General features: G+C 48.1%; 1 protein-coding gene across 1 annotated transcript; it reads left to right on the top strand.

Moving 5' to 3' along the window:
- Nucleotides 1–9195: 9195 nt before the first annotated feature.
- On the top strand, nt 9196–11747 carry LOC133907530 (proline dehydrogenase 2, mitochondrial-like). The gene is made up of 4 exons (XM_062349584.1): nt 9196–10069; nt 10468–11119; nt 11209–11449; nt 11556–11747. Exons 1-4 carry the CDS (start codon nt 9554–9556, stop codon nt 11602–11604), a joined length of 1458 nt encoding a protein of 485 aa, XP_062205568.1. The 5' UTR covers nt 9196–9553; the 3' UTR covers nt 11605–11747.
- The last annotated feature ends 2572 nt before the right edge of the window (nt 11748–14319 follow it).

Genomic DNA, 14319 nt, shown 5'->3' with positions numbered 1-14319 from the left:
TGATCGTACGTGTGTGGGTAGATCACGCTTTTGGTTGGTCGATCGATTCATTCCTCCCGTCCCGTGCTTTTACTGCTTTGTCAAACGGATTGTAACTGGGATTTGGCTGGATTACCTTATTCATGCATCCACCCACAGATGAAACGGCAGATCAATGGTGTAATCTGCATGCAAGATGAAGATATACTACTCCACATAGAGATGCAACAAAGATTTCTTCTACATCTTTTTTCTCCCGTAGTGCAGTATAATACTTGTAGTCTTGTACTTGTGTCTATATGGTTGTTGTTTTTGAAGATTAGAATGGAGAACGATGGGAACAGTGACTGAAAACATCATCTCGTAAACGCAATGGCCGTGAGAGCAATGGCTGAAGCTTGCTGTTTTTCTATGCCGGCCTTGCATATATGGCTACCTCTGATAAAAAAACTTGCGGTTGGTCGTACTCCCTCCGGTAAAAAATAATGATGTTTTTTTATATTTTTATGGTCTTGAACGTACAATTTTAATCATTATTTTTTAAAATATAGTTATAATATCTAATAAAAAATATAAAAATATAAAATTATTTTTTAGATAAATTTATACGTATAATTTTTATGTTTTCAAACTAAATATTTTAGAAGTTATTGACGATCAAAATTTTAAAAAATAATTGATTTTAATCAAAACGTTAAGTATTTAGGATAGGAGGTAATAATACGTCCAAACTAAAATCTTGCTACTGTCCCTGTATGTTAATCTTTCCCTGAGACGCATACTTGTTCCGTGAATTTCGAACGCTCATTGCCTGTATATTTCCAGCTTTTTCTTGAGAAAATAATTGTACATGCTCATCTTGGCAGAGTAGAACTGTGAACAGAATGATATGTTCAAGCACATGCACAGTGCATCCGTCAGCATCGTCGGCTCTCGATCAATTCTATATAACTATGTCCTACGAAATACCGTTTCCATGTAATTACATATGTCTTCACTTTCTTTCTTCTTCAGATTAACCATTGGATCACAAGATAGACGACTCTTATAAAATCTTATAAGGATCTTTCTGAATAATATCATATAAAATTTTATTCCCTCGAGGAAATAAATTTTATAGGACTCTGTCCTACGAAAAGTCTCTCTCCTGTGATGACATGTGTTTACTCATCTCTCCTCTCCAGTCTAGCCATTAGATCGTGGTATGAATGATATGGATAAGATTTTATGAGAATATTTTTGAATATGCTCCTATAAAATTTACTTCACATTAAAGTTGTGGAGCTACAGCAAGGCGAAAGGAGGGCAAGAAGGGGCAATACACGTGTTCCCTTTGTAATTCTCCATGCCGATCTGGTCCGCACCATCCTGATCGCACGGTTTAAAGAGGCCCAGGGGTGGACGGTATTTGAGATTTGGAGTGACTCCCCCTGGTCGTTGTCCCACGGTTCCGAGCGCGGTGGTTCGTCCGGTCTCATCCGAGCGCCGCGCCGCATTCCGGCCGTCCCGCCTCCTTCCTCCATCTGGAAGCCTCCAGGATCAGGAGCACGGTGAGCTGAACACGTGCGCGGGCAGGCTTCGTCTCGAGCAGTAGTCATTGAGGATTCCCTCTCCGCTCTCCTCCTCCTCTGTGTTTGGGTCATACGCGAGCACGGAGCGCGCGTGAGAGTAATCACGAGTCTCAACTCGCATGCGCGCCGTCGCGGAATCCGTGCGTGAGCCAGGCGATTCGGCCATCGCGCACGGATCAGGAGCGCGCCCACGCCATCGCTGGCTCAATCGGCGGGTGCGGTGCAGCGGTGAGCACGCGTCCACTGCCAGCCTCTCCTCGACCATGGCGTGGCGCGGAGTGACACCAAGATGGCACGAATGGATGACAAAGGAGGATGTTTGGTCTAGTTCCCATCTAATTTATCACAATTGACAAACCCTAAACATGAACACACTAAGTGCGGAAGCGAAACTTGATGAAGCCATTAGAAGTAGATGCCTCGGGGTAGATGGTTGATGCAGTGAAGGTGATGTAGATGTGCAGTAGTAGACGTTATAGTCGGAGTTCCAGTGCAGCTGGTGGCGACGACGATCTTCGCCTCACTTATTTGCCAGTAATGATCGCTAGGGTTTGAGTGTTCGGGGATGACTAAGCCTCATGAGAAAAATCTTAGCCCGTGAGATGCTGACTCATCCTGTTTATATAGCGCATGTGAGACAGGATCGCAACCATTGATTGATTGTACTTCCGATCAAAGCGCGGGAGATGTCCCAGTCAAATAGAACGTTAATTAGGATCTTAAAATAACCAAGATAAAAATGCCAATATTCTCCCTCCTAGTCGTGAGACTAACATCATAAGCTCACTCTAAATGAAAAATATATCTATGCAAAGCATTACAACAACCAATAAACACCACTAAAACCTAAGTAACTATAGTATACCACTCCATCTATAGAAATTTGTTTTGCTTAATAAGAGTTGGCTTGTTTTATGATCCTCTTAATTTAAAATCATAGATTTTTCAATAACTCTATGCCGGCAATATAATCACAAAAAATATGGGATGGTAAGCTTTTACTGAGCGGATCCGCAAGTATTGACTTAATACTTATATGCTTCATACTTATTGTTTGCTCTTAGATTCATCTTTCACAAGAAGATAGTTAATATCGATATGTTTATCAGCACAACTTGACTTACTCGTATAGGAAATTACGGGTTGATTATCGCATTATAACGTAAGCGGCTTTGAAATGATGTCGACCACTCTTAATCTCAAGATAAAGTTCCTTAGCCATACAGCCTGTCTGTTAGCCTCATAATATGCCATAAACTTAGCTTGCATCATTGACGACGCCATAAGGTTTTGTTTGAAACTTTTTCACGAGATAACTTCTTTGGCAAAAGTGAAGATATAACCTGACGTGGATTTCTTAGTATCCAGACACCCTGCAAAGTCTGCATCTAAATAATCAACAATTTTTAGGCTATCGGATTTTCTAAATATGAGCATGTAGTTCTTAGTGTCTTGCAGATAGTGAATGTCTTTCTTAACGTGTTTCCAGTGGTCTAGTTCTGGATTTTACTGATATCTGTTAAGCATCCTAGTCACGAAAGCTAAGTCAGGACGTGTACATATTTGAGCATACATAATCTTCCGACCGCTGAAGCATAATGAACCGACTTTATTTGATCAACTTTATATTGGTTCCTCGAATATTGAAATATCCCAAACTTATTACCCTTAACAAAAGAAGCAGGCCTAGCAGAGCATTTATACATAATGTATTTGTTCAGTATTCTATCAATATATGCCTTTCGAGACAAACCTAATACTTCTTTGGACCGATTTAAGTAAATTTCAATACCAAGAATGTAACAGGCTTCACCGAGATCTTTTATATCAAAATTAGAGAAAAGAAATCTCTTAGCCTCAAATAACATATCCTTATCGTTGTTGGCCAATAAGATATCATCCACATAGAGGACTGAGATGATGAATTTTCTCACTTTAAACTTTACATAAATACAGTGACACATCCCAAATCCGTAATCATATAATTAAGCATAATTATACTTCTTAAGTATTATATTTAATTTTGTGTGATTTTGTTTTGTAACTCTAGAGCAGTTCGTTTAAAGTCATTCGTAATCCGAGAGAGAAAAAAATATAAATCACATTGGAAATATCTTCCTTAGCTCAACCAAGCCTACCCAAGAAACATTGGAGGATTTTCATCCTCCAGTGGGTTAAACCGTCGATGTGCTTCTGTGGTGACTCTTGTAGGCTTCGTGAGTCCCATGATATCTCCTACACCTATAACAGACACTTCTTCATGTGTGCCAACTACCAGTATAACCCGCCTCGATATGGACTGTATGAGTACCCATCGGTATAGCGACATAGATCACTCATGTGTCACTTTACATACGGTTACATGCATTGTCTTACTAATCTATCATCTTGTTTCATTTATCCAGTCTCCTTCACCTATCTGTGACTTTATGGAATGGCTGGCATGGAGTAAAATGAGTACTAGAAGTGGTGGGTTGAGATGGAGATGCAGTGGAGGAGGAAAGCTTATGAACACCAAGAGTACGAGCAACAGTAGGAGAAACTACGGTTGAAGCATTAGGAGGATGAGCGCACGAGGAAGGCAGCGGAGAAGCGCACCACGGCTGATGCATGCAAAGTAGAGAGGGAAAGAAAGCGGGAGAAGGCCCGTCACTCTAATGCGAAGGAGGGCCCCGATGCACTGAAAAAGGGCAAATATCCTAGGTATACTCGGTAGAGAGCATTTATTGTACTCGGCCTATTTCCATTCCCTAAGGTGTGTTATGTCTATCAGCGGCACATTATTAGGTTAGACTTCAGGCGTACCGTACATGCTAAAGTTTGTGTCATCTCTTTATGGTTAGGATATATTCGTGCAGCAATGAAAAATCTTATGTCACATGTAATGTTTATCAGCGTATGTAAACTCTGTGTTAGGTTATATGATATTTGAGCTTCATAATTACTATTGTTCGATAAATTAGATCGTGTATTCTCACAAAGTCACTTCAAAAAAAATTCCGTACACTTTTACACCAACTAAATAAAGAAATATCAACAAAGTGACATCCAACTAAAATTAAGGATAGAATTAACTGTTTGGACAACTGTATGCACAACTACTATTTTTCGCCGAATGAATGTACAATATTTTTCAATTTACCGAATACAAACTTTATATTAAAAAACTAATTATACATATATCTTTTAATTAAATTAAATAAAATATGTCACCCGTTCAACAGGCGAGACCTTCCCCTCTCCGATTATTAAATTCGCATGCAGCCGGAGCCCACAAAATCTCCTTCTCATCCATTAAACGGGCGACGGTAGGGTAGACCTCATTATTTTTCAAATGAGCTTGTAATCTTAAAATATTTGATATACATATATAATTCTCAACAAACAACCTGACACTCTACGGCCCAACCCATAATTCTCGTCATTTGGATACTCTTTAGTCCGGCCCAGGCCTAGTAAGACCAACTAACCCAGTCTATTCGTGAAGCCTGGCTGGCCCGTACAGCCTCTCGGCGGCCGGCGGCGTCATGGCGTTAGAGATTCAAGTAGGTATAAAATGAGTAGTTCTGAATAATTATTTAAATTTATTTTTTCAAATTTAATTAGATAAGAGTAAATTTTTAATTTATTTTTTTAGTTTTGGATCGGTTCATTGAACCAAAAAAGAAATTATACTTGCATCCCTGAACTCAGAGTGCAGTCGCTCTCCGTCTCGTGCACCACAGCATCAGCGCTACGGCCACGGCCACGCGCGGGGGTCGACGTGGCAGCTGACGCGCGATTTGGCCTTCATCGCCAATTCTCCACCTTCCTCGGGTGAAAGCGGTGTGCGAAGGAAACGGATACTCTGCTGCAGAGAGCTACAGTGGAGTGCATTAGGAGCACTCCACAGCCCTTGATTTAGAGGTGGATGGATTGGATCACTCGCTACAGTAAGCTACAGTACCTGATGCTACAGTAGAATCAAACGCTGCATCTACAGTATCCGCAGTAAATAGCAATTAATTAATGCAGAGAACTGTAGCAGCAGACTCATATTACTGTGCAAACAGTAATCCTCTGCATTAATCATCATTAATGCAGAGGATCTGTGTCCGTGTGCGAAGGCTCCGCCGATGGCGCCGTGCCCGGCGCGTGTTGCCGAGGAATAATCCTCGTAGAACAAGGCAAAAATAGCCGGTCCAACACGGCACCCGCGTCTGCTCCGCTCCGCTGATTTCAGCAGCTGCTCCGGCGTGCGACCGAGAAGGAAACTTAACCGCGCGCGGTGCGTGCGGTTACGCGTGGATTGGCCAGCCGCGGCAACGCACCTACCGAGGTCGCTGTCGGCACCTCTACTAGTACTAGCTCGCATGATCGCATCACCGGCGACGGCGCGGGCCCCGCCGGGACAAGATAGGGATTCCCCCACGCGGATGAATGGCTGGAGAGATGAGGCAATTTTATTGCCACTAGTGCAAGTTTAGTGCAGAAGTATCGCGATCGCGTTTGAGCCACATAAAGAAAACGTGATCAGATCAATTTGCTACACAAGTTGTTCATAAGTTTAGTACGTGCAGGAGCTTCGCGACTACACTTGCACCAAAAAATAAAAGTCAATTGATCGACCAGCTAGCAGTAATCGTTGATGAACAAGTCGGTGGCAGCCTGCCAGCGAGCAAACGCATCCGGACCGACATCCGAAAGCGGACCACTGTGCCCAAAAATTTTAGGTGGCGCAGAATCTCGTTCGCTTAGCCATTGAACAGCGCTCATCCGTCGTTGAGGAAACCGCCGGGTAGCTGGGGCGGCTGCCTCACTCTGCCGTAGGGACGATCCACCTCTAAATTCCGACGGTGGGAGGGGCTACAAGCCTATACAGTTCATTCAGTTTTGTCCCTTTGCTCAATTTCATTGTTTAATGATCCTCGTTTTTTGCGTTGATAAAGTTGTTTAGTGAGTTGATTAAGCCCAGACATCACTGCATGCGTGATCCTCGTTTTTGCGTTGATAAAATTGTTTAGTGAGTTGATTAAGACCATACAAGATAGCCACCGGTCTTATCATCTTCTACAGTTCCTTTGGCAAGCCTCGTTCTCTTCGCGAAGTGATTCTCATTCTCTTCAATGTTTCAACGGCTTCCTTTTATGAAGGAATTCTCTCGTTTCCTTCACTATAGGATTCTCTCTCATTTTATTTTCCACGAATCTCTTTAAAGATAAGATATTAGAGATAAGAGAAAATAAAGTGTATGAAAACAGAGAGATAAATCAGAAATAGAACGAAATGAAGCGAATATGATTGAAGATGATCTAACTTATGCGAACTTTGATGTGATGGCCACACGTTTGGACCATGCGTGGCTGTCAATAGTGGTGGTGCACCCGCGGGTACGGCTCGGATGCGTCTAAATCAGATGGGTATATTTAGATCAATCATATACACAGAGTAATATCAATTTATTATTCTTTGATGAATAATAGTAGTAATACCAATTTATTGCCACGAATTATCCAGGTCTTGCAGATGGAACCTTAAGGGTCAAAACATAAACTACAGTAAGAACTAGAATAAATCTTCGGTTGCTCCGTGAGCGATCCTATAGTCAATCGACTAAAAACCACGTGGTCTTAGAACATACCATTATCATTTATGTAGTCTTCAACTGAGCAGTATTTATTATCAAAAAATAATAAACGTGAGTATATATCGTACATCACAAGTTGGAAACGAGATGTATATGATAGCTTAATTCAAAAAAGGCATAATATGATCGTGTTTGTGTAAATGCAATATTAATTTAGAAATAACTTTGAAAGAAATAAGTTAAAGACACGAATAATAAAATATCTCTAAAAGACTAAGGTTCCCATCACATTGCCAATAATCAGGTTCCAACTAGCCAAATCATATCCAAAGGTTCCAACCACCCAATCATGGTTCTCACTATCAAGGATTTCTCAAAATAAATCCACCTTTTCAAATACTAATCATATGTAACATTTTATGTCGCTTTTGATCATCAGCACGGTTGATTCTTCAGTTTTATACTCGACAGAGATCGTATAATTTACCCACGAGATATGATCAACTTGTTTACCGATACCTATCAGTACCTTACACATTTCTTATAGTGTGCGCTGAGAGATCACCGCAAGTCCGCTACAAAATATCTTCCAACATGTCTTTGACCTCTAGAAGCCCTCTATTGCGCCATATAGCTCGAGGAAGTATCACTCTTATATCCCTATACTTCTAACTGATCTACACTATGTTAAAAATACTCTTACTTAATAAGCTAGGCTGCGCCCATAACTTGGTGAAAGCAGCTCGATGACGAGATTGAAGCGCGGAGGCGCTTCTTGCTGGAGACGAGGAAGAGAGGATCTCGAGCGAAGCTTGGCTCGCGGAAACGGGTAGAGGAGGCGAGGACGAGGTGGGGTGGAGGTCCCCTATGGCTTTTGGCCTTTTGGGAGCTTCGTGTGTCCAAGCGTGATCCAGCTGCCGTTGACGCACGCGCCTCGTCCAGGCGTCCGCTCTACGGCGGGTGCATGCGAGCCAGACGCCTTCGAAGGAGGCATGTGCAGCGCAGTGCAGGTGGCCTCATGCTCGCACGCTGGTACTGTTCTAGATGGGTCATCGTCCGTCCTGGATTGAAAGTAAATTCTATAAAATCAGATCTTATAAAAGACCTCCTTCCTTATAATAACACGTGTCCTCTTTCTATCTTTTCTCTTCAGTTCAGCCGTTAGATTAGAGAATATGTGGCTAATATGCATGTGTGACAAATACACTGGCACAGTGGTAGAACCAGGTGAAATTTCGTGTGTTGCCATGCTGAGGTACGCGATATATCCATGTTGAGGCCATCACCATCTGAATTTCGCATGGTATGAACCCCTCAAACGACCGCCGTTAGATCAAAGAAACCAACGACCCTGATCTATTACAATTCACTGTAAAAGAATCCAAGATATTCCTAGCATATACCCCAGTCGAAGTCTGACTTCTGAATGTTCCTGCCTTCTCACAGCTTAGTCAGACCACGTTGCCTTGCGTAACTACGCGCGGCAGCCGGCGAGCCCCGTTGGTCGCCGTGGAATTACTAATCCCGGCGGACGTATGCCGCCGTAGGGCCGTGCACTGGTACCGCGCTACCGTTAGCATCGTCCCCCTCGGGGCTTCGTCGGCTGGTAGAAGCTGCCCCACGCGTTCTCACTCGCGTGGATTCAGCCTCCTACTGCTTCGAGTGAGTAGGAGCCCCTCTAATCTCCACCATTTTTTGTCGTAGATGAGGGAGAGACCAAGAAGAGAAAGAGAAGAAATACGAAGAAAGGGAGAAAGAGGTGAACAAACTTCCTATTTGTCTCCTCTACATCAACCACCGACTTGCGACATATTGTTTCGTCGATCTCATCTCTAAGTAAGGTAATTATTACGCATGATTACTGTTTCGTCGATCTCACATGATCGGTGTTGTTTTTGGGTAGGAGGAAACGAGACAGGAGGCGTGTGAGGTCTGAAAAGGGGAGCAGAGCAGTGATCTCTCCACGCAGGATCCGAGTCAGAAGTCAAAATTCCCACGCCAAATTGCCGTCCGACCGAGCGAGTCGTCAGCTGAATCGCCTGCGATCTCGCGGCCCATCCGATGCCCTCGATAGCTGTCTCCTCCCATCGCACTCCGCCTCCCACGCGGACTCACCTCCATAATTGTTTTCCTTTTCTCCCACCTGATTTTCCGAAACGCACCTCACGTCGTGATCCTTCTATAAAAGAAGAGCAAAACCCGTCTCCTCCGATCTTGGATTCACCATAACCTGATAACCTCCCTGACAAAAAGAGCCGCCTTTGCGTTGCATTTTCTTCTTCGTCTTTATATAAGTCGCAGAGTTGAATTCCATCTCCGTTCTCTTCCTGGCTGGGTAGTTTGCGGCGAGCGAAGCGTGTTCTTCTCTTGTCGACAAGAAAGCGCTGTGCTTTCTCTTGCGTTTTTTTGGGTTCTGTCCGGCAAGGTCCGACCTTCCATGGCCATCGCCTCCCGCGTCCCGAAGCGCGTGCTGTCCACCTTCGCCGCCGCCGCCGCCGCCGCCGCCGAGACGAAGCTCCCGGAGACGGTTGTGGCCGCCGGAGAGGCGGTCGCGGTGCCGTCGGCGTCCGAGAGGACCAAGGTGCTGGAGTTCGAGGACACCGGGCGGCTGTTCGCCGGGGAGCCGACGTCGGCGCTGGTGCGCACGCTCGCAGCGCTGCAGGCGCTGTCCGTGGGCCCGCTTGTCGACGTCGCCACCGCGGCGCTGCGGTCGCAGGCTGTGGCCGGCAGCGCGCTGGGCCGGGCCGCGGCCAGAGCCACGGCGTACCGGCACTTCTGCGCGGGCGAGACCGAGGACGAGGCCGCGAGCGTCGTGCGGCGGCTGTGGCGCGGCGGAATGGGCGGGATCCTCGACTACGGGATCGAGGACGCCGAGGATGGCGACGCGTGCGACCGCAACGCCGCAGTGTTCATCGCCGCCGTCGACGTCGCCGCCGCGCTGCCACCGGGCTCGGTGAGTCGCCGTCGCCGTCGTCTTCTTCTTCTTTTCCTCCGTGGCGTGCGTGGCGATGGGACGGGAGGCTGACACGTCGGACGGAATCTTCGGTGTCGTCTGCGCGCGAGTGGACCCCCGGATTCCTTGGGAATCTTCTGGCACTAGACTACCTAGTGAATCGCCCGGCTGTCTATCTGGCGCTGATTCGGTCACTGCGCGTGGGCCTTGAAAACCAGCAGCTGATTATAGCCTGCTACTCTTGCCCTGTCTCCGCCGCTCGTTCCCAGCTAAAAGCCTCACATCAAACCCCTACTGACACGATCGTATTCTTTATTTAGACATTCCTAATCACTACATTAAACCTCAAAGAATTTTGTAATTAAGTTAATTATGACTCGTCGTCGTTGCCTGTGCAGGCGAGCGTGTGCATCAAGATCACAGCGCTGTGCCCGATCGCGCTGCTGGAGAAGACGAGCGACCTGCTGCGGTGGCAGCAGAAGCACCCGTCGTTCCACCTGCCGTGGAAGGCGCACTCCTTCCCGATCCTGTCCGACTCCAGCGCTCTCTACCTCACCGCGTCGGAGCCGCCGGTGCTGACGGTGGAGGAGGAGCGCGAGCTCCAGCTCGCCCACGAGCGGCTGCTGGCAGTGGGCGCGCGGTGCGCGGAGCACGGCATCCCGCTGCTGGTGGACGCCGAGTACGCCACGGTGCAGCCGGCCATCGACTACTTCACGTTCGTCGGCGCGGTCGAGTTCAATGGCGCCGGCGACGGCGAGCGGCCCATCGTGCACGGCACCATCCAGGCGTACCTCCGCGACGCGCGGGACCGGCTGGAGGCCATGGTGCGCGCCGCGGAGCGCGAGCGCGTGCGCCTCGGGCTCAAGGTCGTGCGCGGCGCGTACCTGGCCCGTGAGACCCGGCTCGCGGCGTCGCTCGGCGTGCCGTCGCCCATCCACGGCAGCATCCAGGACACCCACGACTGCTACAACGGCTGCGCCGCCTTCCTCCTCGACCGCGTCCGCCGCCGCTCCGCCTCCGTCATGCTCGCCACCCACAACGTCGAGTCAGGTACTTAACCAGACCAAAAAAGATCCAAACTTTTGCAATGACTGAACAATTCTTCGGGGTTGCAACTGATGAAACCATCGTGTTCGTAGGGCAACTCGCGGCGGCGCGGGCGCAGGAGCTGGGGATCGCGAAGGGAGACCGGAACCTGCAGTTCGCGCAGCTGATGGGCATGGCGGACGGGCTGTCGCTGGGCCTCCGCAACGCCGGGTTCCAGGTCAGCAAGTACCTGCCGTACGGGCCGGTGGAGCAGATCATCCCCTACCTGATCAGGCGCGCCGAGGAGAACAGGGGGCTCTTATCCGCCTCCTCCTTCGACAGGCAGCTGCTCCGGTACGGCCATTGCAGATGCAAACATCTTTCTGCTCTTCCGTGCTACTACAAGATCGATCATATTGAGGAGATATTCATGTGATTTTTTCTGGTTCATTTGATGCAGAAAGGAGCTGGTGAGGAGGGTCAAGGCCGCGGTGCTGGGACGTGAGTGACTGAGGCGAACGGCCGGAGTCGCCGAGGCTTGGAGAAGGGCGAGTTGAAGGCTAGAAGCTGTAGATACACCCTTCAGTCTTTAGACATTGATGTATCGGGGTCTTCAATGAATAAACGAATGAATGGAACCATTTATACTCTACCAGATCTTACGGAGCCTCTTCATGGATTGTGACGCCCGTTTTCCTTGCCGCGGCCCAGCCCAGCCGTCGCCCGCTTTCGGCCCAGTCGCCCGCGCGCCGCTGCCCAGTGGGACCCACCCGTCAGCTCCATCGTCCCCGATTCTCCCCCGCGCGCGCCGTATCCGAACTGAACTCCGAAGCTGCCGCGCGTCGAGTCCGATTTCGCCGCGCCGTCCGCCCTACGCGCTGCACCCCGCAACAACCCGCGCCTGCCTCGCCTTTATATCCCCAGCAGTGCCGCCTTCTTTCCCCCCTGCACACGCGCAAGAACCCGAGCTCGCCGAGCGCCATAGTCGCCGCCGTCGCCGAGCCATCCGCCGCGCCAAGCCTTCTCCTCCGCGACCGAACGCGCCGCCGGTTTCGCCAAGCCGTGGGGAGTCCGTTTTGCTGCTCGCCGAAGTCCCTTCGCCGTCGGAGCTGCTGTTTCGCCGACCGCCGGTAAGCATCGCCGCCCCTCGCCGTCGCTAGCATCGCCCGAAGGTCCCCGCGGTCAGCTAACCTTTTCTCCGGCACCGCATGTCTCCCAGGAAGCTTCCGCGCCCGTCGATTTCGTCTCTCCGCCGTCGCAGCCAGGTCCCCGTCGACTTCCGAGCGCCGCCGCCCGCCATTGTCGTCGCCCACCGCCGTCAAGACCTCCCCGGCCGTCGACAAGCCCCCGGTGAGCTTCCCCGTGCCCTCCCCGTTCGGTTGCGCCTTTTTCCCGAAGAGTTTGGCGGTCGGTAGCGCAAGATCGCGTGTCTCCGGCGATCTTCTGGTGAAGTCCGAGGCGGCGCCGCCGTGTTCCGATCGCCGCCGGCCTGTTCCCCCCCCCCCCCCCCAATCAACCTCAGCCGTCGGATCTACTTTGAACGCTCCTGATTAGATCGCAAATACCCTTTCGCAACCCAGTAGAAAGCCGCCACGTGTCCCTCTTAAATCCAGTCAGCAGTCAAGACACGTCAGTGCGCCACGTGAATGTCCCTGTCCTACGTGGCAGAGCCCAGTCAGCATTGGATGCCCAGTCAGCAGCCCAGTCAGCCTGTGACGTCAGCATTGCGTATTAATCAGGATTTTCAGTATGAAAAGAATTACTCCTATTCTCGGAAAATAGGGAGATTTGCAAGGAAACCCCTAGGCTTCACTATTTTTGCATATAGGCCCTTAGTTAGTTCTGGATAATTGCAATGAGGCCCCTGGATTTTAGGTAATTATGTTTAGGTCCCTGAACTTTGCACTTAAGCCCCTAGAACTATCTGTTTTACAATTTAGTCCCTGCAAACTTTCAGAAAAGCCCTTGTAGAGTAGAATTAGTGTAACTTTTCCATACGACCTCCGATTTAGGTGATTTTCGCGCTCCCGAGATCGTAGCAGCGTGTACTTTCCGTTCTTAGCCTTTTTAGAGTTAGTTTCTCCTGTTTAGTGTGTTGTACTTAGCTGTTTTGTTATTTCTTTCCGGTGTATTCTTCGGCTTAGGAAGAGAGCAGAGTGCCAGCATTCAAGACCAAGTTTTTGAAGATTCTGAGCAGCCAACTTACGAAGGCAAGTGTCCTTGATCACCTTGATTTAACCATAGATCATTATAGTTTACTTTTCCTTAGTTGCATGCTTGTCTAATTTTGAATCCCATGAATAGGGTTTACTAGAATTTGTATGGCCATTCCTTGTAGCCTTTTTGGGGTTGTTGGGTCCTGTAAAAGGGTAGTCATGCTAGTGCAGTCATGGATTAGAATCATTATGAACTTTGATTAATAACTATGGAACAAGTACTTGGGAGAATTGATAATCTTGTAGTAACTTGAATTTAGGGATCCCAACTGGATGGCTAGTATGTGGTGGAGCTACACAGCAGGGTTTGTGTATGTTCCTGTGTGGGATCCTAAGGACCGGTTCTTGGAGCCTGTAACCTGGCAAAACAGCACAACCATGAGGCCTATATGGGTACGACCTGGCTAAGTAATTAGTGTTCTTCGCATTCTGTACGCACCAATGGTTGGTTCGGTGGCACAAGAGGGGGCCTCTGCAGTGGATGGGATCCCTGTTAGCGGTGAAACCTCAGTGGGTGCTTATAGATGTGGAGATACTTTGTAACAGCCTTTAGTGAGACCCCGGCCATACACCCCGGAAGTGTAAGGCAAAAAGGGAATCACGACTCGTGGGTAAAGTGTGCAAACTCTGCAGAGTAAATAACTGATCGATCAGCCGTGCTCACGGTCAAGAGCGGCTTGGACTTCTTCAGGATTAGATGGGAACTTTAAGGGTTGGTTTGGGTAGTCGGGTGGTGGTACTCCCGATGAGTCGGTAGCCGGATATGGGATATCTGGTGAGTCTGGTAGTCGGATGAGATCCGATGAGTTATGTTCTTATATTGTTGGAATAAAAATCTAGTAAATAGGATTGCTAGGTTGTTTGAGTCTGTTTTAGCTGAGCATAGTCGCAGTAATCCCCAAGATGATTTTTTTCCTTGTCAATAGCCTGCATGTCATATTTTTCCTCCACTTGCTGAGTACTTTATGTACTCACGCTTGCCTTTTCCCTACCCTCGGATGCTGCTCA

This window comes from Phragmites australis, chromosome 24 (genome assembly GCF_958298935.1).
Source record: "Phragmites australis chromosome 24, lpPhrAust1.1, whole genome shotgun sequence".
In the NCBI taxonomy this organism is placed as follows: domain Eukaryota; kingdom Viridiplantae; phylum Streptophyta; class Magnoliopsida; order Poales; family Poaceae; genus Phragmites; species Phragmites australis.
Note: the sequence above shows the minus strand (reverse complement) of the source record. Positions and strands in the feature narration are given on the sequence as shown.